The 26,873-nt window shown below is 37.0% G+C and overlaps 1 protein-coding gene across 2 annotated transcripts; it reads right to left on the bottom strand.

Moving 5' to 3' along the window:
• Nucleotides 1-4,657: 4,657 nt before the first annotated feature.
• MS3_00004126 (uncharacterized protein) lies at nt 4,658-17,560 on the bottom strand. Of its 2 annotated transcripts, none has more exons than XM_051212011.1 (3): nt 17,386-17,560; nt 5,150-6,461; nt 4,658-5,095 (listed from the first exon to the last, which is right to left on the bottom strand). In XM_051212011.1, exons 1-2 carry the CDS (start codon nt 17,388-17,390, stop codon nt 6,002-6,004), a joined length of 465 nt encoding a protein of 154 aa, XP_051072146.1. In that variant the 5' UTR covers nt 17,391-17,560; the 3' UTR covers nt 4,658-5,095; nt 5,150-6,001. The 2 variants fall into 2 exon arrangements, with proteins under 2 accessions (XP_051072146.1, XP_051072147.1); XM_051212012.1 differs by lacking the exon at nt 17,386-17,560 and adding an exon at nt 6,917-6,960.
• Nucleotides 17,561-26,873: the final 9,313 nt, after the last annotated feature.

Genomic DNA, 26,873 nt, shown 5'->3' with positions numbered 1-26,873 from the left:
GTCTTCATTCTGGTAATTTTACTGTTCTCTAATCAAATCAAATATAAAATATGATGAAGCGCATACGATAAACAAGTAATAAGTGGCTAATGATATCCCGCCTGTTATCAATCCATCGAATTACAGCTAGAATTTACAGTCTTAATACAATTTCATAGCCTAGCAGCATATGATATAACTCAACATATAGGATTAAGGTTGACGTATTTCCAGGTTCTCAGACATACACTGTTCTTACACTAGATGGAACGTGGAATCCATCCCACTTTTCAGCTGATAATGGACTGTAAACATTTGTCGTTATGAAATTCACCCTTAAACTTGTCTAATTGTGAGGAAAATAGTTAAAATGATTTTTGATTTGAAGTTTGACCCCCTCATTATACAAAGCTGATGGATCTTTGTGAGGTCTTTTACTCATCAGATTAGGTTGTAGGTGAAGTTACGATCAGGCACCAAGTACATTATTACATCGATAACGAACAAGTTGTACAAATGGACGAAATCCTTTCCCCAGTAACCTATGTATCACTAAAACACAGGATCATCTGGAAATAACATGGGGTTCTGTAAAAGAAGGCAATATGCAGAAGGGATGTATGTTTGTTGTGAGAAGTTACAAAGCATTTACATAATACGTCAACAATCTTCAACCGTCCATTTGGAACCTTTGATGCACTCTGGAATCCGAACAGTCTTCTCATCTGGGTTCTAAGTGTTCCGACAGCTTAGAGGTCACGTTCTGCAACATACTACTTACAAGCAATCTCGTGAATAGCGTCTACTACACTAGGACTTTGAAAATTATCTGATAAAAATGCTGATCGTTCTATACATTTATAATCAATAGCAATAAGGCAAAGTATCAAAATGGATCTTTCAACCTGTACATTAATAAGATTCAGTGTCTAGATTATAAAAACGCCTATGCTTATTGACAACCACTTAAGTTACTTTCTATCATGCTTGTAGTAAATTAAGTGTTTCTTTTTGAACATTTTATAATGATTAGTGCATATGGTGATTTACACTTAATAGATGTCACAGCGACAACGTAGTTAGTGAACGTTGGGATATCTCCCTTCGGCTTTACCATGTTTATTATTGAAAAGTTGAGTAAAGGTTTTTTACTTTTGACCTGTTATTAAGTGCCAAAAACCTCCTCATTAATGGCTTTCAACCTGTGCTTTTCTTTAAGTTGTTTAAAAATTACAGTTATTTGTACAACTGCCGTGAAATTGTTTGACGTAAAATAATGTTTCTGAAGGCGTCTTAGTTTATTACGATATTTAGCTGGCATGAATAATTCGTTTGGTTTACTAATTCTGTATGTTTTAAGAAATGCGCAGGAATCTAAACAAGGGTCAGTGATCAGATAGAATGTGGCGGTGGCATCCACAAGACCATTACACGAGAAGGCATCCCAGTCTGAGAATCTTACCAGAGAGTGCAGGAGGTCCCAGTTAACACGTCTATAATTCCTAAATTGACGGATTTTTTGGTTGGTTTTAAGAAGGACAGATAGAGGGAGCACCAACTACAATTTTATCTTCACTGCTTTCAAATTCATCGTATACTTAGATAGATAGTAGGATGATATCTGTACAGGATGCTAGGTTAAGTATAATACCACCCCTTGTTAGGATACGAACCCAACGTGATTAGCAGTGAATATTAATGGTTGCCGAGACTTCATCATTACATGACTGACAACTATCGGTATTTCAGTTTATTCGAGTGTAATTAAAATCCGTAATAATCTTAGCATTGTAGTTTAGAGCATATACATGTATAAATGCATTAATAATAGGACAAGGTTCTTAACGTTGAAATTTTGTTTGAAATCGAACATGCATTGATATGTAGTAAGTTTTATAATTGAGCATGTAGTGTAAAAAACACCGAGAGCTTCCCTATCAATGTTATGTATTTTAGATTTGCTTTGACTATGGTTTAACAGATCGTAAACAAATGGTAAAGTACAATGACTCTCGTCACCTAGACCAATAACTAGTGGAGTTATCCAGGGAAGTGTGTTAGGTTCACTCTTGTTTCTTATATATATGTATATATAAACAAGAACACCATAAAATTTGGGAGACCATACTTATATGCTGATGATCTCAAAATAATATATAGCTTTAAGCCTGAAGCTCTAAGCGAAAGTGTATCCTAGATTCAAAGTGACCTCAATAACCTAACTATCTGGAGTGAAAAATGATAATTACCATTTAACCTCAAAAAGCGTGGGATTATGTATTTTGGAAAGCATCCATGTGATTTACAAGTTTCTGAGGACGATAAAGATTATGTTGATACAATATAGTAGGATGGTCATGTAATCCATAAGCTTAAAGTATGGTCTCCATAAGGCAAGCATGAAAGAAGATGGTAATAGTTGGTATTAACAAAGTATTTGACCGAATACAGAGATTGATAGACGGGATACTGTTAATCTAACTTTATAGAGGACTCTTCTAGGCTTGACTGAACGCTTTCAAGTAGTTTTGTCTACTAGGACTATCATGTTCGGCATCATTGTGGAATGCCTCTAAAGCTATTCATTTGGAGAGCTATTTGCTGCTTCAGATATGCTGATTTGCTGGATAATCAGTAGAACAATAATAACTTATTGGACTATCGGATTTATGTATACTTGAACATCTGACAAGTCCTTTCAATTCTTCAGATTTCGCTTATAAATCCAACATAGTTATCATTTATATTCAAGTTATATAAAATTCATTTTTGAATAATTGATGATTGAACATAATTGGCCTTTGACTTTGGATTACGTTCATTTTTCTTATTGATTCCATTTGATGAGTTGTCATTTCGAATGGCGTCCATGGCTTTCATTTACACAGAATTTGCTTCCTGTAAATAGAGTTCTTGGAAATACGTTCTTTCTTGAATAATTTTCATCTGTTAGTTTGAAAGTTGTAGGGAATTTGTTTTGCAGCTAATTCGAAATGACATGCTACATAGGGTCGTTGATTTTTGTTGATAAAATTAACATCGACATTAATTTCTTGACTTTGTTGTATAGATATGGACTTTCTATCTTACAGAAAAATTTATCTTTCACTTCAATACTGCTACACACAGACCAGTTACTGTTACTTATTATTTAAATGTTTCACCTCAAGTAATAATATTGATCTGTTCATACTATTCTGTTACATAATCTCCAACCTCCTTGTATTATTAATGATATTTTAAACTTAAGCTTAGTTACTTTAAAAAGGAATAATTTGTAATGAAAGAGAAAATAATAACATTATAAGTTAGTGCTTCATAATTACTTTGATAGAATCGTAATAGAAATATGTAACTGAAAATTAATCTGATATCCTTTTTTGTGTTGTATCGTTAAGGTTTGATCAACTCTCTGGATGAATTTATCATAGTTAACTCCACAAGAATATGTAGCATATCTATAATGAATAATCATTTAATTAGTAAGTTATTTCTGATATTACAAAATATCTTATGCTCTAACAAATTCTAAAGTTAGTGATGAATAAGATCCACGAAGTTGTGCAGTTTAAACATATTTTCCGTGTTTGTGACTTATAGTCATCCTTATTGTGTGGATGTAGTAATTCTTCTGTGATCATATGATCTTGTCACATTTTTTATTGGTGACCTCACTAGTCAAGAACGCAAAATATCTTGCTTAAATATTTACTATATATTTTCTGAAAAGCTATATAGTCGACTTCCTAATGGTTTGTTTTGGCTGGAATGCAGAGGTTTAGTTTCGTGACTGGGTTATCTATTCTACCAAATGAGTCAAGTGATCGGTCGAAAATTCTTCACTACAGTACTTTATAAGGTGTCAGGGATTGTTTGATTTAATCAGTAGCTAAAGTAAGTGGTCTTGTGATCAGAAGCGATCAGTCTTCAAAATAGAAAACAAAACAAAGTTATCATTACTTAAAGTCCGGTAAGATCATTTAAATACAAAACTCAGTTTGGTATTTAATTGATTTGAACAAGTTCTAAAATTTCTTAAATCACTAGTTCCACTATAACAATTAGGTATTAATTAAGTCACACGATCATTTGCGACATAGATTCTACGACATAATAAAAACAATATTTTAAAAACATTAGACTTAACCTCACTTTTGAAGATATAATCAAGTCGTTGTATAATTTTTGTTTAAAAATAACACTAAGCGCTAATGTCGCAAGGTTTGGTAACCAATATCACACAAGATAGTCAGACCAAATAGTTTATACTATAATAATTTACTAAGGTTACCTAGTGATAGAGTATCAGAGAAAAACACAAAATATATCAGTAAAACTCAGAAATAACAAATTCTGAAAGGCGAAACAAATATTAGTCAATATAAATAAACCTAAACATTTTATTTTATTATATCACGTACATAATGCAATATGTTATGACTTAACAATTGGGATGGATTCTAAGAGAATAATCAAATGATTGAAAAAGTCAAATGATCATTTTTCTCACAAAACTGGGCCTTAAAACCCAGTTGATTATATATCATACAGTGAAACCACTGATCGTCTGATTGAGTTATATGTTTTAGGGAAATATAACTTCCGCCTAAATGCAAAATATTTAACCAAGATTATTAAGAGATGAGTCAGTTATCAGAGAAAACATTTACTCATGACTTAGAATGTAGGTCACAAACAACAACTGTGGCCTTATGTCTGGTGATCATAAAAATGTTTGAGTATATATTGGTCTGTAGAATCTACCATTCAACTCTCAAAAAGCCAAAAGGAATTGGTGCTACTGATGAAATTATTATATTTTTTGAGTTTGTCTGTGGAGAACATTTTATGTTTTGAATTATTTGAATTGTAGTATGAACTAGAAATCCCAGAAATAACGCAATTGAATCAAGAAGTACTAGATGAGCACAAACGAATGTATTGTATTTAGAATTCGAAATCAAGCATTTAACAAGTACAAAAAAACACTAGTTAATTCAAACATCACATCTGTCACAGGTTAAATTAGAATATAATTGTCCGTAGTAGGTTGTATGTCTTCTTAAGTTCATGCTGAGTCTGTCCGACATTGTATTGGATAAAAACTCTGTATTATCTAGAATACACTCATTAGTATTAGAATTAACAACTGAAATCGGAACAGACTCACCTGGGTCCTGAAATTGTATACAATCAGCATGTCGATTTTGTAATGAAATCATTAATATCTAGAATTCGAACCATAGATTTTTCAACACTATCCTCCACCACGAAATAATGTAGGATCTTTATATCCCCAAGTTATGAATAATGTGGCTTCATTTAAAACATATTTCTCACATTGATTAGAGTATACATTGGAAGTGGATTTGTGATAAGGATAAACAGCAGTTGATATGAAATCATCCGAATTGTAATCAGAATTGAGCTCATTTAATACTCGTGCTTCGCATTGAACAGGTTTTTCACAAGGATCAAATGCATTATGAGGACAAATAATATTTGATATGACATCAAGATTTGATTTTTCTGAAATATTCTCATGAAATTCATTAAGAATGTCATTGCAGAGTAATGGATCATTAGAAAAATTAGCATCCATCAAAACTACATCACGTTTTCGGTCATAATTATGTTCACTCAACATATTTTCTTCAGATTTGCCAGGAATTTCATCAGAAATATGTGAATCATTAGGAAAAGTCATATCTGGTACAATAACATGAGAATTCTGACAGATTGATTGATTAAAAACCGTTGTCTTACAAGGATTCTGAGTTTCATTTAACTCCGAACTGCTATATGACTCTACACTGTCTTTTAAAATCGTTGATAAAGATAAATGATCATTATGAATACTCGACTCAGTAGAATCAGAATCACAAGACTTAATATTAGTTGCAGTAAGATGAACATTAGTATTACAGACTGACTGAATATGTCCAATATCACCACATTTAAAGCACTTAGAATTACGAAATTGACATGAATTAAAAGAGTGGAACTTGCCACAGGACAAACACTAACCAAACTTGTCCCCATCCTCGTGAACTGCATCCAAACTCAATGAACTATCTGCATAACCTTGAGTATGCACTGGGTTGGGATGACGTAGCAATGTAGTGGAATTTTTTATATCCTCATGAATCATTTTACGAGATCTCCCTCCTTTACCGCATTCGAAATTTGTATACTTAAAATAATCTAGCAGCAGTTCCTTGAGAGTTGTATAAGGAAGCGCGATAGGCTTTTCCGGCATAGCCAGAGTTCTTAATAAGCTGTATGCTTCTTTTTCGATGAATGTGAGGAAATGTGCCACAATATTAACATCCTCATCATCTTCCTTGGTCATAGCGCAGATTTCGAACATTTCAAAATAATCCTCGAAAGCACCAAAATCTGAGTGTATATCCAACAATTCCATCACAGGCTCCATCGCGACGCCAATTTTATGTTTTGAATTATTTGAATTGTAGTATGAACTAGAAATCCCAGAAATAACGCAATTGAATCAAGAAGTACTAGATGAGCACAAACGAATGTATTGTATTTAGAATTCGAAATCAAGCATTTAACAAGTACAAAAAAACAATAGGTAATTAAACCACCACAGAACAGTACAAAAAATCCTAATTGCAACAAGATAGAATGAATCTTGGAATGCGTTGTACTCAGTTATGACTAGGCGATCGATACTGTCTAGATTTCGTCATTCAGTAGTATCTGCAATGATTCATATTGCTCTTAACTCAGTTAAGGTCATTGGTTACGGTTCCTAGTATCGATTTAATATATATGTCTTATGAATTAGCCACCAACGCAAGTTTATTTCATAAGTTCATTATAGTTTATGTTATATTTACGTACCTGAATGATTGATTATTGATAAACATGAAATAAATGTTGTATACAAAAACTTGCTGTTTTATAATAATACCTTTTTATTCATATATTCTGTACTTTGTTCAAGCTAGATCTATTGAATTTTTTTCTGCATAGTTTTCCATCGTATAACTTAATTAAGATCCTTCTTTTTTCATTAAAATGATTATCCTGGTTACAGTGAACTTTTGTGGGATGTAATTCATTTTTGATATTGTTCTCTTCAATAGAATGAAAAGTGACTCATTAGGTCGATCAGAAACCGGCCAAATGACAAATTCAGATGATTGACCAAGAAATGGCTTTTATAAATATTACTGTCAATTTATAAACGGTTACTAGGCCTAAGTTAAAAGTCACTTTCTGTTTAAAATTACCTCACTTTAGTTTACACGACCTTAGAGAGTTGAAGTGACGGGAGCATTCTGTATTTGAATAGCACAAAGTGGTCTACTAGATTGTTTACTCCCTTGATTTTGTGATACACGTGCATTTGTAACCGCTGGATAATTCTTAAAACACTCTTATTAATGGATCATTTCAATTATTGTTTGTTGCTTTGCTTTTTGTAGCTGAATAAAATTTCTGAATTGTTTTAGTGTTTCCTACCTATGGCTAATAGTAAAACTATTACATCAGCTAGTTCTATTGTGTTGCGTGGTCAGTTGCCTCATACCCGATAAGGATTAGCTCCACTGGTTACGACTTTTAATTAGAAATCTGGAGATTTGACAGTAACGTGACGGATTTGTGATTGCATTATATTAGAAAACGTGGAGAGCAGTTTTACGTGATTCATTTTGTTAATACTCTTTTTTAGTGATGATTAGAACTTCTTTTAAATTTTGATTGAACCAATTTAACTCAGAAATCATCATGTACAGATGGGTGTATCTGACTTTCAACTATATTTCATAAGTAAGGGTTATGGATACACTTTAGGTACTCGAAATGAATTCTTCTCTGGACTGGTTTTAGGAAAATATATATAAGTGACTAATATAAGTGATTCTTATATATTATTCCCAAGTGTTTTGGTTTTTCTTAAAAAAGGGATCTCCTGGTTTTATCTATTCCTCTATTTTTCGAAATAAATCTCTTTAGCTTTACCACATTTCTTTCAATCAATAGATCTTGGATCATACTATTTGGATATAAATACTCATTAGTTTACATTTTGATCAGAAATATTACAGTGACCAATTACACACACACTGACTTGTAGGAACGAATGGGATTTTAGCAAAAAACGAATACTCAATAAGTCCAAATATACTTTAATATTACTCTTTATTGAACCAACTATATATTACCCCGAACATATTGATTGACTGGGTTATTAGTTACTTACTTACTTACACCTGTTACTCCTCGTGAAGGAGCATAGGTCGCTCACCAGCACTCTCCATCCAACCCTGTCCTGGGCAATCCTTTCCAGCTCCTTCCAGTTGTTATTCATCCTTTTCATATCTGCTTCTATTATCCGACGTAATGTGTTACTAGGCCTTCCTCTTTTCCGCTTCCCTTCAGGATTCCAAGTTAGAGCTTGCCTCGTGATGCAGTTTGACGATTTGCGTAATGTATGTCCTATCCATTTCCATCGTCTTTTCCTAATTTCCTCTTCAGCTGGAAGTTGGTTTGTTCTCTCCCACAGAAGGCTATTGCTGATGGTATCCGGCCAATGGATGTTGAGTATCTTGCGTAGACAGCTATTTATAAATACTTGTACTTTCTTGATTGTGGTTGTTGTAGTTCTCCAAGTTTCAGCTCCATACAGTAGAACTGCCTTGACGTTCGTATTGAAGATTGTGACTTTGATATTGGTTGAAAGTTGTTTTGAGTTCCAAATGTTCTTAAATTGTAGGAATGCGGCCCTTGCTTTGCCAATCCTCGCCTTTACGTCTGCATCTGAACCTCCATGTCTATCGACGATGCTTCCCAGATATGTGAAGGATTCTACATCTTCCAGAGTTTCGCCATCAAGGGTGATTGGATTGCCGTTCTCCGCTTTGAATTTGAGGACCTTGGTTTTCCCTTTGTGTATACTGAGGCCTACTGATGCAGAGACTGCTGCTACATTGGCTGTCTTTATCTGAATCTGTTCACGTGTACGTGATAGGAGGGCTAGGTCATCTGCGAAGTCCAGATCGTCTAATTGGTTCTGAGCTGTCCATTGTATTCCGTGTTTTCCTTCAGATGTCGAGGTCTTCATAATCCAGTCGACCACCAGAAGAAAGAGGAAGGGAGAGAGTAAACAGCCTTGTCTGACTCCGGTCCTTACTTGTAATGCATCTGTCAGCTGTCCTCCATGCACTACTTTGCACTGTAGTTCGTCGTATGAGTTCCGGATAATATTGACAATCTTCTCAGGAACTCCGTAGTGTCGAAGAAGTTTCCATAACGTCCTCCTATCCACACTGTCGAATGCCTTTTCATAATCAATGAAGTTGATGTATGGTGACGAGTTCCACTCAACTGATTGTTCGACGATGATCCGTAGTGTTGCAATTTGGTCTGTGCACGACCGATCCTTTCGGAATCCAGCTTGTTGATCTCGAAGTTGGGCATCTACTGCATCCTTCATCCGGTTCAGCAACACTCTGTTGAAGACTTTCCCTGGTATTGACAGTAGTGTAATGCCTCTGTAGTTTTCACATTTGCTCAGATCTCCTTTCTTTGGAATCTTGATGAGGTGTCCTTCTTTCCAGTCCTTTGGCACTTGTTCCTCCTCCCAAATCTTTTTGAATAGAGGGTAAAGCATGCTTGTGGTTACTTCGACGTATGATTTCAGTGCTTCAGCTGATATATTGTCGGGTCCTGCTGCTTTCCCGTTCTAATTTCTTCCGTCGTTGGTGGGTTGACATCAATAGGAAGATCTGTGTGTGCTGCTTCGATGTTCGGTGGATTCATTGGAGCCGGCCTATTCAGGAGTTCCTCGAATTATTCTACCCATCTGTTCCTCTATTGTTGAATTTCAGTGATTAGCTTGCCTTCTTTGTCTTTGACCGGTTTCTCTGGTTTACTATATTTCCCTGATAGTTTCTTCGTTATATCGTTAAGCTGTTTCATATTTCCTTCTCTTGCAGCGTTTTCCGCCGTCGTTGCTAGTTCTTCCACGTATTTCCGCTTGTCGGCTTTATTGCTCTTCTTCACTTGCTTCTTTACTTCTATGTACTCAGTTTGTGCTTGAATATTCTCTGCTCGTGTTCGGCTGTTGTTAATTGCTGTCTTCTTGTTCTTCCTTTCTTTGATCTTGTCCAGAGTTTCTATAGAGATCCACTCCTTATGATGGTGTTGCCTTAGGCCCAGAACCTCTTGACACGTTGAAGTTAATGCTTCTTTGATGCCTTTCCAGTTGTCCTCCATAGTAGTTTCTTCTTCCTTCAGTAGATCTTGTAAGGCTTGGAACCTGTTGTTGAGAGTTTTTTTGAATTGGTTGAGTTTGTTAGTATTTCGAAGGAAGGCTGTATTGAACCTTTGTATTGCTGTTTGTCCAGTTCTTTTTTAGCTTCAGTTTTAAATTGGCTATAATAAGGTGGTGATCTGAACCTATGTCAGCACCTCTCCTGGTTCTCACATCTCCCATTGTCCTTCGGAATTTTTTTGTTGATGCAAATATTATCTATCTGGTTCTCTGTGGTGTGGTCCGGTGAGATCCATGTAGCCTTGTGTATACGCTTGTGTGGAAATATTGTGCCACCTATGACCAATTTGTTGAATGCACACAGATTTGCAAATCTTTCTCCATTTTCATTTATCTGTCCCAGTCCATGTCGTCCCTTAATATCTTCATATCCAGTGTTATCTATTCCGAATTTGGCATTTAGATCTCCCATCAGAATGGTGAGGTCCCGTCTTGGGCACTTCTCTATGATTGATTGCAGCCACTCATAGAATTGATCTTTAATGTCGTCGTTGCTATCATTGGTGGGTGCATAACACTGGATAACATTCACTGTAATTCCCTCCTTCTTTGTTTTGAATGATGCTTTGGTGATTCTGGGTTCGTGAGATTGCCATCTTACAAGTGCCTTCCGTGCTAGTTTGAACAAGCATTAGAGCAACTCCCTGAGTGTGTGGAGCATTGTCCTCTTCGTGGCCGGAGTATAGCAGCATCTCTCCCGTAGCTAGCCTTTTCTGTCCAGCTTGGGTCCAGTGGGTTTCGCTGATTCCTAGTACTGCCAAATTGTATCTTCTCATTTCCGTTGCTATTTGACTGGTCTTCCCGGTTTCCCATATTGTTTGAACGTTCTATGTACCTATAAAAATTTTTGCTCTGGTTGTTAGAATGGGCGTCGACTTCGTGACTTTCGAAAGAACTCGGCTTTCACCATGAGTCGTCATAATTCTTCTACATGAAGACCTAACTCTCAGGGCAGAGTTAAAATGGTTTGAATTATTTTTTCTGGTAAGCGTTTTTTAGCGAGTTAGTTTTCTACGGGATGGGGACGCTAACCCCATGCCCAACCCTCCTCCTTCACCCGGGCTTGGGACCGGCAGTAACTCTAGAAGAGCTACAGGCGGAGTTAATGTCATGCGTGTCTAGTACTTATTAGTGCAGATCGAATGTTATCGATCATGTTGCAATGTGGCCACCAGTCTAGGTGACTCGACACTGCGGGCACTATGTATTGTGATTAGATGGTGGTTGGAGGTAGTCAACATGAAACCCTGGACCAGAGTTTCGTGCCACTTGGCACGCGTCAGCAAGGTGTACCTGTAATCTTGATCGATAGCATTCGATCTGCACTAATAAGAACTAGACACGCATGACATTGATCGTCACCCACTGACCAACCAATTATGATTACATCTCGGTCCTACAGGAGGTCGGTCGCGGCTCGGATAGCTCAGTGGTAACGTCTCTGACTGTGAAGCTGGGTGACACGAGATCGAATCCGCCAAGGAGCAGCAGTCCCCTCAAAATTACAGGTACACCTTGCTGACGAGAGCAAGTAGCACGAAACCCGGGTCCAAGGTTTCCTGTCGACTACCTCCAACCACCATCTACTTTCAGTACTCACTAGTAATTCTTACATTCAGTATACTGTAATGCTGTTTCATTATATCTATATTTCATGGGTCTATTTGAGATAGAATATCTAGTTGTGTAATTCTGATTGGAACCTATCAAATGAATTAGTATTATAATATCACGTTAATGAATGACACCAAAAATAACTAGACTGTTAAGAATGATAAAATTTCGGTAACCAATTTACTCATTTTTATTTTGTTTTCTAATCATTGTCCAAGTGACCATGGCTAAATTAGTGAGAAATCAGAGAAAAAATATACAACTGAATGCTATTCTGTTAAAGCTATATATTTGACACATGTCTCATATAAAAATCAAATAAGACAATTCTATGCTAAATCGCACATTATTTACCTACGTAAATATGTTTTTGGATGGGGCAGAGTAAAAAGCAATATTCAACTGCTCACACCGATTAAGACATAGTAATAACAATAATGGAATATATTCTGAGATTTTTTTGAGAGAAAGATCAACATGATGTCCTTATGGAAAATCAAAAGTAAACATTTCCGTTTATATTTTCAGTTTATTTTACCTGGATATCTCAACTAGCATCGGAGCATGTTTTAAAATCTACTGAGTGTTTAAGTAATTCGGAGATATATGTTGGAATACAATTTACCTACTAACCTTGTTACCACATTATGTGTAATGTATGGTTTGCTGAAGCTGTTTAGCATATCTTTTTAAATCTAGATTCTCAATAAGTAATCAAATATCCTACTGTTCCTGCTATATTTTTCAATAATTGAATGACTTTTTCACTAAATTGTTTATTCCAACTTGAGATAGCGGAGAAGACTTATAGCTTAAGAAGATGATTTGGTGGTATTGCGAACTCTGGGTTGCATTAGTTAATCGTGTAGGGGTTACTGGAAAGAGACAAAACATAGACGGTCAGCCCATGACAATTAAATATCTTCGATCATTAACGAAATCGCGCTTTTTAAGAAGGACAGTGGTATTTTTCCTCTGAGTAATTTTTTGTAGCATTGATCGTTTAATTACGCATCAAGATTACTGTCTTTGATTTAATTAGATTTATTTCAGTCAAAGTAATCTCCAAGAATATCGTTTTCTTCTAGAGAAGTCTATCATCTGTAATTTTTGAGTACAGATGCGAAAATGGGCACTGGTATTTTCTTCCCTCGTGGAGTATATCTTTTAGTAATATTTGTATCCAAATGTGTTAAGGTCCTCCTATAACTACTGAAGTCGGATTTTTCTTATTGTTGTTAGGTACAGTAATGCATAAACCTCTGTTTTTGTTTGTGTTCAGTGTCTATCATCAATCTAGCCTTAAAAAACACTTTTTCTAGATATCAGCTTTCGCCGTTGTCCTTTCTAAGAGATCACAAAACAAATTTGTGGCGCAAGTAAAACATCGTTGTGACAGACCTGCATGCTATTTCCCATGTGACAACTGCAATATGTGATATCACAATGTGTGCACCAAACTCAGTGGCTGCATATAAAAAATGCTGCAAGCCAATGTCACGGCTGTTCAAAGCATGCTGTTCTACAAAGTCTCTGCTGATTTCTGAGGCTATCGAGCCGCTGAACATAGCTAGAAAATTTCCCTCAGATAAACAGGCAGCAGTAGATGAGTAAAATTCAGTTTTCGAGAAAAATGATTGGCTCACAGACAGACCCAGGAAAAGAAAAGTAAGAAAACAGAATGTGACCTCTGTGTTAGACGATAAATTGTAATCGGATTGCAGGGAAGAGAAGATCTCTGGAATTAAAATTCCACATCGTGTTAAGTAGAGTCATCGACAACGTCACTTGACTGCAAATTGTTAAAAGCCACAATTGCACTAGCTTTATTACAGCACATTAGAAATTCCATCAGATATAACTTACGAAGCTCCTCTTCTCTCTTGGACTTAGCCAACACACAGGGTGATGATGTCGGTCGAATGACTTTCCCCCCACCTCTAGGGAGAAGTGATTATGCAGTCATCTTATTCAAGTTTATGGCTGAAGTGGCCTGTCAAACAGTTGCGACGGCCCGTCCTAACATATGGAAGGCAGAAATGGAGGCGATAAACTGGATAATTGACTCAGGCGCATTGGTAGAAAAGGCATGGACTCATTTCTGGCAGTTATACAACCAATTAACTCAAACATTTATACCGTGGACAGTTCCAAAGAAGAAGAAATGTTGGAACGTTGCCATCAGCCTTGGCACAGTAAGTACTATTGAATGCTGCTGGTCGGTAAGAAATAAGTGTATAATTAAACTCCGGGAAGCTCAGAGAAAATATGTAATTCAGTTGGCACAATCTGCAATCAAGCAGCCTAAGAGACTATTCTCGTACATAAATTATAGAACATGGGTGCAGCATTAGATTCCCGACCTAATTAATGAAGGGAGTTGATCTGAAATGATAGAAGGTGATCAGGAAAAAACAGAGGCTATGGTAAACTATCTTGGGACAGTTTTCAATCAGGAGCCTCTTCTAAACGAAAAACTAGACGTAAATACAAAGTCAGAAAATCGTCTGCCCACCATAGTCTTTGATCGAGACGATTTATTAATTTACTTAGCACTTGTGACGGAAACGTCAACAAGACCGGAAGAACCACACCCTAAAATCCTGATACAAACTGCACAATATATTGCAGCCCTACTGACTGTGATATTCAATGTGTCACTTAGCCAAGTTGGGTTACCTATGGACTGGAAGGATGTGATCGTCACTCCAATACATAAAACAGGACCAAGACAACTTCCACCTGTCAGCCTCGTCAGTGTCGTAGTTAAAATACTGGAAAGAATGGTCAAACAGACCATAATGACATTTGTGGAAACTAACAACGTGTTAAACAGTTAACAACATGGTTTCAGAAAAGGTTTATCATGCACAACAAATCTCCTTATAGTAAGGGAGAAATGGATAAAGGCTCTAGATAATGGAAATTCGGTGGATGTTGTCTACACAGACTTCAGTAAAGCATTTGACAAAGTGCCAATAAGTAGAATGCTATTGAAGGTGGAAAATGTTGGCATTGTCGGACCTCTATTAAAATGGCTTAAGGATTTCCTAGTAGGTCGAAGACGGAAAGTAATATTAAATTCAAAGTCCTCCACCTGGAGACCAGTACTTAGTAGAGTACTACAAGGTTCTGTCCTAGGTCCTTTTTTTACACTGTATGTAAATGATCTCCCAAGTATAGTGGAGTCCCTAATGTTGTTATACACTGATGATGTAAAACTCTGGCGAGAAATAACGGGAGTTGCAGATGCATGCGCATTTCAGGCAGACGTACATATTGTGATTAACTGGTCTAAGGAGTGGCTGATCCTTATCAATGCGGCAAGGTGTGTCTACATTCACTTTGGGAATACAAATGTAAATAGCTACAGCAGAGGGGAAGTGCCTGCATCTGTCTCACAAGGATCTTGGGGTGACAGTGAGTCATAATCTTAAGATCACGGCTCATTTCCGGGAGGTCGCAGTTAAGGGGTTTAGAACCCTACGAGCTTTAAGACGGACATTCACTAAGTTAAATACCACCGTGTGCACTACGGTATACACAACCTTAGGGAGAACTAAGCTTGAGAACTGCGTTCAGACTGCAAGCCCCTATTTAAAAGGTGACTCGGATATCCTAGAAAAGATACAGAGGGCAGCTACCCATGCAATTCCAGAACTCCGAGGTTTTACTATACAAAGGGCGGCTTGAAAAAATGAACCTTTTTACTCTGTCCTATCGCAGACTGGGGAGAGTTCTAATTTTGATTTACAGAATACTGAGAAATGATTTTGGACCTAACATATTCTCTCTTTTTCTTCCCACTAGATCGAGACATCTCAGAGGACATAGCAGGCAAGTAGAAAAGCCTAGAATGAATAAAATACTCGTGGCATACAGGTTTCCACACCGATTCATCAATACTTGGAACCTGTTACTCGAAGCAGTGTCCGCACATTCAATTGACTCATTCAAGAGAAGACTGGACACTCACAGAAGGATACTAGAAAAGGAATAACATAGGCCTTCTATCCTTACTACACAAATTTGGATCTGAATCTGGATTCGACATGCTAAGGGACTCTTAATAAGGTCAAAATACAAATTAAAATCATGATTGGTATGAAGTAAATGTAATCCGAATATTCCTATTTTATTACATATGGTGTTATGTTAATGTTCAGTAACTTTCTACTTTAGCCATATACTGAGATGACCAACTAACCAGTTATGTAGATTTGGGAGATTGATTACATTTCGAGGTGGTTTCCGCGACTGACACGATTCATCATTTGAAACAATTCAACTGTACACATCCACGACTAAGCAAGGGAATCCACCCAAAACTTGAATACATTGTACTCAACACAACAACACTAACATTTGTTACCCATCCAACTAGCATTAAACCAAATTAAATTTCAATGCGTTTCTTCCTAAGTGACTTATGTACTGAATTAAATTTCATGTTACCTTTGATAGTCATTTCATTTGAATACGATCCTTTTAGGTTCAGTAAACGTTATGTTGATACAGTATCCAAAGTACTGGGATAATATTGTTTACATGGTAGAAACTCCTGCTATTACTATGAAGCAGAAACAACAAATATAGCGGAACAAAGTGAGTTCATTTCATTTTATTTCCTCTAAATTTTATTATTGAGCTAATCTTTTAAGCATAAACTAATTATCTGTTATTTTTGTGAGGTACATGTACGGTGTTAGACGTGGAACGTAAATAATTAAATCCCATTACATTTCAACGACACAGTAGCACTCCGGATGGGTAAATAATAATTTACAATTAAATACTGTACAACAGTGGCGAGACTATAATTTATGGACAAACCAATCAAGTTTAATATCGCATGTCTTAGATTTCGGCTCGAAAGTCATATATCCATATGGCTTAATGGCATTTTGCATAAGTGTTGGTGTCAGTTTGTACTAAAAACCGTAAATCTAATTCCTAACCCTAACGTTTGATTGTAAATCTCGACCCTGATTCCTCGCACTCAATTATAACCCCATTTAACCTTAATAAGTAGGTGTACATTATCAAGATCACTTAAGCGTTTCTCAAAAGTTGTTCGTGAATTATAGTCTCACCGGTGGTTTCCAAAATTGCAGTTCAAATTACTAAGTTTACCGGTTATAAAACATAAGTAACATATTATTCCAATCAGAATCCGAACGACCGGATAAAAAGTGAAACCTCGAATTCCATGAGGTGGATTTTTCTTCTTGTCGTGAGACATTTAGGAGTTGATAACACCAACAAAGGTACAGCCAAGTGCATCCTTCAAATAATTGAGTAAGAATTAAAACATAAAACATACTATGTTAGAAGACAACACACATCTGTGTCAAACAGTTAACAGGAATTAGCTAATTAAATCAATTGCAACTGATTTCAAATAGTTAAGCCGTTGAGAATAAACAGTTTCAGAAGGCAACACACATTATGGAGACTAAATAATAGGAAAGGGAAAGACAACATACCTCATAAGTCATCCCCGAGTGTTTCCGTGGTTTTTTTGTATCATCACGGTAGTCATTAAAACAGTTATAAATGAACAGTAGAGTTATTGCACACATCCAAACTTTAGTTTTTACAACTGAAGTGTTCATTTTAACCTTTTTTGTAGTAAACTAGCACACCATATGGTAGATTAACGATTCAGTCAGATGAATGTAGATATAGTTGAAATAAACATAATTTGTAAATAATAGTTTTTATTATTTGTAATTTTCATAGTCCTATTGAATCTGCCTGTCACACACTAACACTGTGGATCAATAATTGGGATTCCTTGGGATTATATTTTTATCATAATTGTTAAAACAAATATTTTGAACCATGAACACGCACTATTCTAAAAAACACCATGTAACTCAAATACCTTGTATAGATGTTTTTTGATGCTGTCCACGCATTTTTTTTACACGTTCTTGGAGTATCACTCGCTCACTACTTAATCCTATTACCACTCGTGGAGAAGCGAAGTCCACCAGCCACGATTCTCCAATCAACCCTGTCTTGGGCTCTCTTTTCCAGTAGTTTGCAGTTGCTATTCCCTTGGTGTTGGAACCCGATTCCTTTCAGCAAGAGATGCAGTTTATAAAATAATATAATTTAATAATAAAATTATATAGAAAATGCAGGAATGCAGGATGATGGTTGTGGTGGTTCTCCAATTTTCAGCTCCGTACAATAGAACTGTCTTGACGTTCGTATTGAAGATTGTGACTTTGATATTAGTTGATATCTGTTTTGAGTTCCACATGTTATTTAATTGAGGTAACATTGTCCTTGCTTTGCCAATCCGTGGTTGAGAAAATATGGAGTGGTTCTATGATCATGGAAGAATAAAAGACTGAACGCAGCTCGTTTGTACTTAGAAGTCAGGTTCAAAATGGTGAACTTTTATAGCTTAAGCTGTGCTCAAATTCTTCATTCGAACTTCTTCTGAGACAGTACTTTTTGCTTTGTAGATGTATTGAACGATGGTTCTCATGGTGGGAGTGATCACAGTTGACAATGGGATCAAGAACTGAGCTTTTATTCAGTTTCGACTTCCATCAAAATGTGTCATGTCTCCAGATCAGTATTATTATACTGATTTCATACACAATGAACAGTTTCACAATTCATTGGCTCGCCTTAATAGAAATAAACAAGTTAAATGATAAAAAGTGTGATTATTAATTGGTGTTTTATTCCTGAGATATCTATTCCCTTGTGCCTACCGATCAAACAGCTTAATCTGTGAAAGTTTGATTTCATTATAGGTGTTTTGCAATTCGTTAATCTCAATAAGATGTTCGTTGATTCGTTTTTCCATTGGTGATTATTTCATGCTTGATTGTTATCAGACCTCAAAAGTGCTAAACTTGATGCTACTCAGTAAATTAGTAAATAATTGGATTTATCAGTTTCTAATTGCAACTTATCAAAATGCAAATAGAAACGTTGCTTAATATCTTTATTTCAATATACGTGGATATTTTGAAAAATACAATAGGATCATTTTGATTTATATTTTATAAACGAATTATCACATGTTCTTATTTACGTCATGCCTTCACTAATCAACCGATGACACGCGAGTCCTTCAGAGATACACCGATATTCTTAAATTGTATGTCATGTATTAAAGACGTTCCAAAACCATCGGAGTATGGCTACGGTTCAATTACTTACTTATCTTGTGGCGGTATATTACATTCTCGGTAAGTTAATATTTTAAGTGACCGATTGATTTGTAATTATCGACAAAAAATTAAATTGTAATTGTCATGTCAAAATTTACAGAAAAGAAGTTAATTGATTGACTCAAGCAGAGCAAACGAAACAAGATTCGCATTATACTCTATGGTTATCATATTTCAGAACTTGTTATCAGTTGTGAGTAGCTATCAACTACAAGAAGTGATATAATTGCAAAAGGTTCAGCATACAGAAGTTAATGAGGCTGAGAAGAATGGTTAAAAGAGAATGAAAGATCAAAATAAATGGAGCGTGAAACAAAATAAGTAACTGAGAACAGTGAAGATTGTATTTTATGTCAAGAAATCATGATCTATAATAGGGGAGTTAATGTTTCAAATAATAATCAAAATGAAGATAAGTTTATTTTGACCTATGTCCTGCAAAATATCTGAATATACAAACAAAAAAATTGACAGTAAATATATTACTTTCGTTTTACGAAACCATCTTAAAACTTTGTATAAATAAAACAAAATGAACTAATGTATGCAATAACACAATTAGTCAATATCTTGTTTGCTCATTGAACTGGCAATATTCAGCAGTGTTCGGAGTCAGATATGTAAAGTCAAATAAGCATTATTCGATATTGTCATTTATACTTTATCTCCAATTTATTCTCGATAATAACTTCCTCGTATATTCAACCCCTCATCATTATTTCATCTAATTCTATTTATTTCACGTTTTGAATAGTGGTGTTTGTGGTTGTTGTCTAATACAACTTTTTATAAACGATTGTAAAGATGTGGTTTATAAATGCCTTTATTGTTAACGAATCGTCGAAACCAATCGTAAAGTACAAGACTGAACGATTAATATGATAAGATGAACATAACCAATTGATGGTAATAAATTCTTACTCAGAAATCCAACATCCAACTCCAATAAAATTAAAATTTTGATGTTAACGTTTCTCTTGAACTGTGTTTATGTTTTTTTTAACAAACTATTTTAACTATTCCGTTATTGTTATTGATTCATTCACATTTCTGTGAATTAAATAGTGAAGGCATTTTGTATAATCAGATGTTTCTATTTATTATGTTGACCTTTACTAGAATCGTAGTGTTATATCTTGAAAAAGCTGATTTTCTCGATATACCGCGTATAGCAGAGCACTAGAACACCAAAACCCTACCAAGTCGCAGCAAGAAGACAGAAGACTAACGAAAGGAATATTATTCCAAACAGTGTCAATCATAGTACAAAATTGTCAGGTATTTATAGTTTTTAGTGAGAACGAAATCATCATTACAGTCTTCCAATCCGCATACAGGGGGTTATTAGCATTATCCAGTCGGGAAGTTACACGTTGGAATTCTAGAATATTCTTTCGAAAGGTGATTGGATGAACCGTCTTCGGCTCCTTCTGAGCCTCTTACAGCTTCCTCGAGTTCACCGGTGGTCCGTCGTCACACCTCCCCCCTTTAAAGTCCGTTGTGTAGGATTTTTTCTTGGATCCACCTGAAGCTTGGGTGTCTCATTCCTCTTGTGGTCCATTACTCTCGAGGGTTGTACAACTTTCTCTCTGCGTCGTTTGTCTTTTCGATGTTTGCGCTCATGATGGTTCTTCTGAGATGAATCTACGAGCAATTGAAATGGGAGCCGGTTGTCTGGGACCACTGTGTTATCATTTCTTTTCATTTGATTTATGTGTCTTATGCATTTTCCGACACCTTTCCGGACTAGGTACAGTACATTTCCGATTCGACGTTCTATGACACCTGATTCCCACTTCCTATTACCTTGGTACGATCTGACAAGTACCTTTTCACCCACCTGGAAGCTACGATTGGCCTTACGATTTTCATTCGTGGGTTTATTTGTCTTTCTGGGCGGCAACATACTGTTAAAGACTGTCCGGATTTTCCTTCCGAACATACACTCGGCCGAAGACTTTCCTTCTGGCACTGCCGGATTAGGGGTAACTCTGTAAGACATCAAGAACTCATTAATCACTTGTTCCGGGATACCCTCACCTCCCCCTTTGACCAGAGCTCTTTTAATCGTATCCACGAATCTTTCTGCCTGGCCATTCGACTGAGGATGGTACAGAGGAGATTGTAGATGCAATATGCCATTTTCACTGCAAAAGAGTTTGAAGGCGGATGACATAAACTGAGTACCATTGTCGGTCACTAAGATCTCTGGAACCCCAAAACAAGCAAACAATCCTGACAATCTTCTTATTGTACTCTCTGAAGTCGTATTCGGCATGTCATATACTTCTGGCCATTTTGTGAAAGCATCGACAACAACTAAGTAATTCCTGCCTTGTATTGGTCCGGCGAAATCAGCATGTATTCTTTGCCAGGGCCCGTCCGGTTTAGGCCATGGTTGTGGTTCAGCTTTCGTTGGATTCTTCGCAGCCTCTAGACAGGACCAACAACTGCGACATTTTTGCTCTATATCATGGTCCATTGACGGCCAGTATGCATAGCTGCGAGCTAGTGACTTCATTTTACTTATCCCCGGATGCCCGCTGTGGTACTGTTTAATGACTTGGTGTCGAAGATTTCTGGGGATAACGATACGATGGCCAAACATTATACATGAATCGACAACTGTTAATGACTCTCGTCGACGAAAATATTGTAAGAGTTCTCCGTGTAGTCTAGATGAAGGCCATTTGTTGAGTATGTAATGACGAACAATCTTCAATACATTATCCTTCTTGCTAGCCGCTTTTATGACTTCGAATGTGACCGGGAGTCCTGAAACGATGACGATGCAACTCTGGAAGAAAAACGCCATAATTACTAATCATTCCCAAGAAAGAACGTAAAGTTGGTACATCCGTCGGTGGGGGCATGGAGTTGATAGCTTCGACGTTTTCAGGGTCAGGTTTTCTTCCGTTTTTATCGATTATAAATCCCAAGTAGCGGACTTGCTTCATGGAAAAATCACATTTTTCGGCACGCAGTCTGAACCCATAATCTGCTATGCGTCTGAGAACCGTATCCACCTTATTCTCTAAATCAGCATAGTCTGTGCCCATGATCAATATATCATCAAGATAGGCCGCGGTACCAGGAATGTCTTGTAACATAGTGTCCATAACTTGTTGGAAGATTGAAGGAGCGGTCTTTACTCCGAAAGGAAGTCTGCTATAGCGGAACAATCCCTTGTGAGTGTTTACTGTCAAGTAATGCTTACACTCATCCGCTACCGGAATCTGTAGATAAGCGTCTGGTAGGTCTAATTTCGCAAAATACTTACCCCCATTCAGTTTCGCAAATAAATCCTCTGGTACCGGTAATGAGTATTGATGGGCTTCAAGCACTTCATTTAATCCAGTCGAATAATCTGCACATAGCCGGATACTCCCATTTGGCTTTTTGACAATCACTATTGGAGCTGCACAATCAGAAGAGTTTACTGGCTCTATTATTCCACTTCTTTGCAGACGCTTTAATTCTTGTTCAACAATAGATAGCGCTGCATAGGGTACCGGACGTTTTGGTCTGAAGACGGGGGTGACTCCCGGTTTAAGAATCAATAGTGCTTTTACCTTTTTGCATTCCCCCAACTCTTCCGTAAACACTTGACTATGTCTTTCCAATACAACACTCTTCAGATCCTTTTCCACCGGTTTACTGGTTCTCACTGCGCTGCATATGTGGTTAATGGGGTGATTTGCTAATTGTAGTGTTTCTTTCAAGTCTAGACTTGGCAAATCTAGTCCTGGGTTCTCTGTGAGATATAAAGTTGCATTCGTTTTCGCGTTTCCTTTCGAAACTATACAACAAACCTCTCCAACAATATTTAGTTTTCCTCCAGAAGCGCTGTGAGCTAACTGGGTTGTTGGAAGCACCTGTGGTTTTCCGATAAGATTCCAAGTTCTTCGACTAATAAAGTGTGATGTCCGAAGCGGTGTCGAGCTGCAGGCGGGCACGCTTTTTATTTATATCTAAGTTTACATACTTTCTTTGGCGGCAACTTCGTGCTCGATTATGTGATACCAATATTTTGTTAGTTCGAGCACTAAATCTGTATTTCTTCGAGTAGGGTTTCAAGGAATGTCGTTTATAGGTTCTTTTTCTGAAGCAGTTTTGTTTATGTCCCTTGCGATGACACCTGCTACAACAATGTTCTTTATATGCCAACCACCACAAGACCAACATTGAGATGAAGGCTGATTATCTGTGTGCGATACCTTTCTTGAGCAAGAATCTTTCTTTCCGCTTACAGCATGAACGTATGGCAACTGGCCATTATTTTCGACCATGGAAGTATCATGACACTTCCATGCTCTCACAAGTTTGTAAATCGCAAAGAACTGATGAACGACTTTATGATGTATATAATGTCAAATACAACTCTCAGCATAAGAGATGCTGATCGGGTTTTGTATGGTTTACGATTTCTTATCCCAGACATACCGAAAAGCATAAGAGTTGTCCTAAAGACGTGTCCAAGTGTTCAACCAAAGTTTATCGGCAATGGGGTTTACTACTATCTAGGATTGAAAACCAATCTGCTAATATACGTTGAGCTTTGGTTGTGTACTACTGATTTTGACTCTTTAAATTTATATCTCAATATAGATGGACTTTCTATGTCTAGAAGCTCCAATCAACAGTTATGGCCTATACTAGGACAGATCATCGCCCCTAGGTTAAGTGACGTGTTCGTGATAGGGATCTACGGAGGGAATAGTAAACCGGCAGAATTCAACGAATTTTCTGCGGACACAATTTCTGAAATAAAAGAAATGACTGACGTGGGTCTTTTTAGTGTTAAGTTTAATAAATGTATAGCTATTAGGTTGGCGGCTGTTATATGTGACGCACCTGCTCGTTCTTCTGTTAGGTACACGGTAAACCACAACGGCAAGGCAGGTTGCGATAGGTGTATTGTAGTTGGGAGACGGCTGGACGGGAAAACGACTTTTCCGAATGGAGTATATACTTTAAGAACAGACGACACCTTCCGTCGTCAGACTCAATCAATTCACCATCAAGGACATTCTATAATGGAAACGCTTTCTATTAATATGATTATAACATTTCCTCTAGATCCCATGCACATGGTGTACCTTGGTGTTACCAAAAAAAATAGCCAATTTATGGATAGATTTAGCACGCCGAAGACTGCGGAACTTTAACTCAGTGCAATTAGAGACATAAATAATTTAATATCCGGTTGTGTGGCAAGTATTCCTGATTTTCCCCGTAAATGCCGTACACTAGACTTTGTATGGGCATGGAAAGCTTCTGAACGTAGGTTGTTCCTTCTGTATTTAGGCCCGGTGATTCTTGAAAAAACATTGCCACAACTTTTTTATCTTAATTTCCGGCGTTTAGCGTTATCCATGTATCTGCTTGCACATCCCAAATTACATAAAACTGTTGTAGAAACCGCCAAAATAGACTTACTAAACTTCCTGAATGAATACGAATGGTGTTATGTGTGTGAAAACTTAGTTTACAATAAGCATTCGTTACAGCACATCCCTGACGACGTTCGTGCACATGGACCTTTGGATAGTTTTTCAGTCTTTCCATTCGAGTCTTATATGAGACAAATTAAGAATTCCGTGCGTGGTGGGTTTGCAGTAGCTAAGTAAGCAGCACAGCGTTATGCTGAGAGAATGCCCTTCAACTATAGGCTTCAAATTAGTGGTTTAACAAATACTACCCCAATAGGCGCAGTTGATGTCTCCACTAAACAAGTAATTACGTTTAACAACAGTAAAATAACTTCATGTAAGCCTGATAATGTTTTAGTAGTAAACGGCCAGCCAGGTTTAATTACTGATACAAAGGAGGATGGACTACTAAAATTTAGGACTTTCACCGACCCACGCAATTACTTTGAAGATCCTTTCCCATCTAGTGATATTGGAATCTTTATGTGCTCCGTAGTTAGCCACGAATACACCTGGGTATCGGTTCAGGACATTGATTGTAAATGTATAGCCATCAATTGTATCAATTATATAGTTGTAATCCCATTGTTGCATACTTTATTGTAAATGCATTTTGTTTCATTAGTGTTTAATTAATGATGATAAACCATTTACTTACGTCTTATGTTATTTTCAGCCCACTAACAAGAAATACGTTATTGTTGACGTCCTAAAAAAAACAACTTATGGTAGCATCGAAGGACTGAATAGTTGGCAATGACCTTTGCCTTCTTCCGAACGAGCTGGTCGATATACACCTGCAGAAGTGCGACCAACTGAATGAAAATTGGTCACTTATTAAATGTAAAGTTATTCACGAATTAGGTAGGTTACATACACAGAAAGTATAATTCACTGTAGATTCTCTGCAGTCGGCAAAAGATCTGTTAGTTGCCCTACAGATACTGGAATCTCAACGGAAAAACACCTCAACGGATGAAAACACTTTGCCACTTAACACTGAGAAGCCAAAGAGGTCTGTACAATAATCTTACTTACATTTCCTAGAGGTGTAGTGAAGCGTAAAGGAGATTTTCTTTGCAATTCAGTCGACATGGATGTGGCTGAGATGCAGGCTGGGAATAGCCGCGTACAATATCCCAAATTCCGTGTTTTCGACAAATTCATATCGCCAATCGCCAAGTAGGTTTAATTACTATTTAGATATTCACGAATTAGTTCGACACAATTACAGACATCACTATCCACATCGGAATGTAAGCATGTTGGTCGCGCTATAGTGGACCAGTAAGATACCTGCGTCATCTAGTGACCTTTTTCAGCTGTGATAGGTTGTATACACTGGTGCTGAACATGTCGTCAGCTATCACTGACTTGACTAAAACGATGAACAACATATCGTCCGCAATTACTGATTTGAAAGTTAATGTTGTAGCGGTAAATAAATCCCCAAAATAAATAGCACTAAGTTTTCGACATTGGATGCTGACCATATGTTTTAGTGGACTCATCTAGCTGAAGGCGCTCGGTCAGGCATCCGTACCAGATCACGTGTGGTAACGCCGTGCTCAACATCAACCGCAATCGCTAGCCAGATTAGATCAGAGAATTCCGATATATTGGTCATCGCCAAATATACTCTTCCGGTCTCCTCGACTCTGTCTTTTGATTTCTCTGGGTGGGAACGAAATATATTAGAAGGTGTTACTGGTAGAAGCGTTGTCAAACACTGAATACCTGTGACATCATCATTGGTGAACCCATCGTGATCTGGTACACCTAATTGCAACTGTGAGTCTGTTCTTTTTTGGGATTTTTATATATCATTGCCTTATTTTTTACTTTTTTTAACATTGTGATTTTTTTTTCGTGTTTTTTCTTGGATATATATATATTTTCCCCTCGTTCATTATCGTACTTCATACTTCATCATGACTGAACAGACACCTAAAGTACTCAAGCTTAAGACTTTGTCCCCACCTTCGTTTCAACTGATGCCTTTCTGGCCCGACAACATCGAAGCCTGGTTTTGCTACGCAGAAGCCGACTTCTCCGAGCACGGCGTGATCGACACACGTGCACAATTCCTCGCAGTAGTCAAGGCACTACCGCGCGAATTCAACAGGTACGTAACACCTAGTATGTTTACTAGTGATGTTTCCGATCCTTACGAAATCTTAAAACGCTCGATTCTTAAACGAGGAGATCTAACCGATCGACAAAGGTTAGATCAACTCTTCAATAACATCGACCTGCAACACGGTTCTGCGACGGACATGTTGCAACGGATGAGAGAGGTTATAGGCCCAAGAACTTTCGACGAAGGTCTATTCAAACAACTCT

This window comes from Schistosoma haematobium, chromosome ZW (assembly GCF_000699445.3).
Source record: "Schistosoma haematobium chromosome ZW, whole genome shotgun sequence".
Lineage (NCBI taxonomy): Eukaryota > Metazoa > Platyhelminthes > Trematoda > Strigeidida > Schistosomatidae > Schistosoma > Schistosoma haematobium.
Note: the sequence above shows the minus strand (reverse complement) of the source record. Positions and strands in the feature narration are given on the sequence as shown.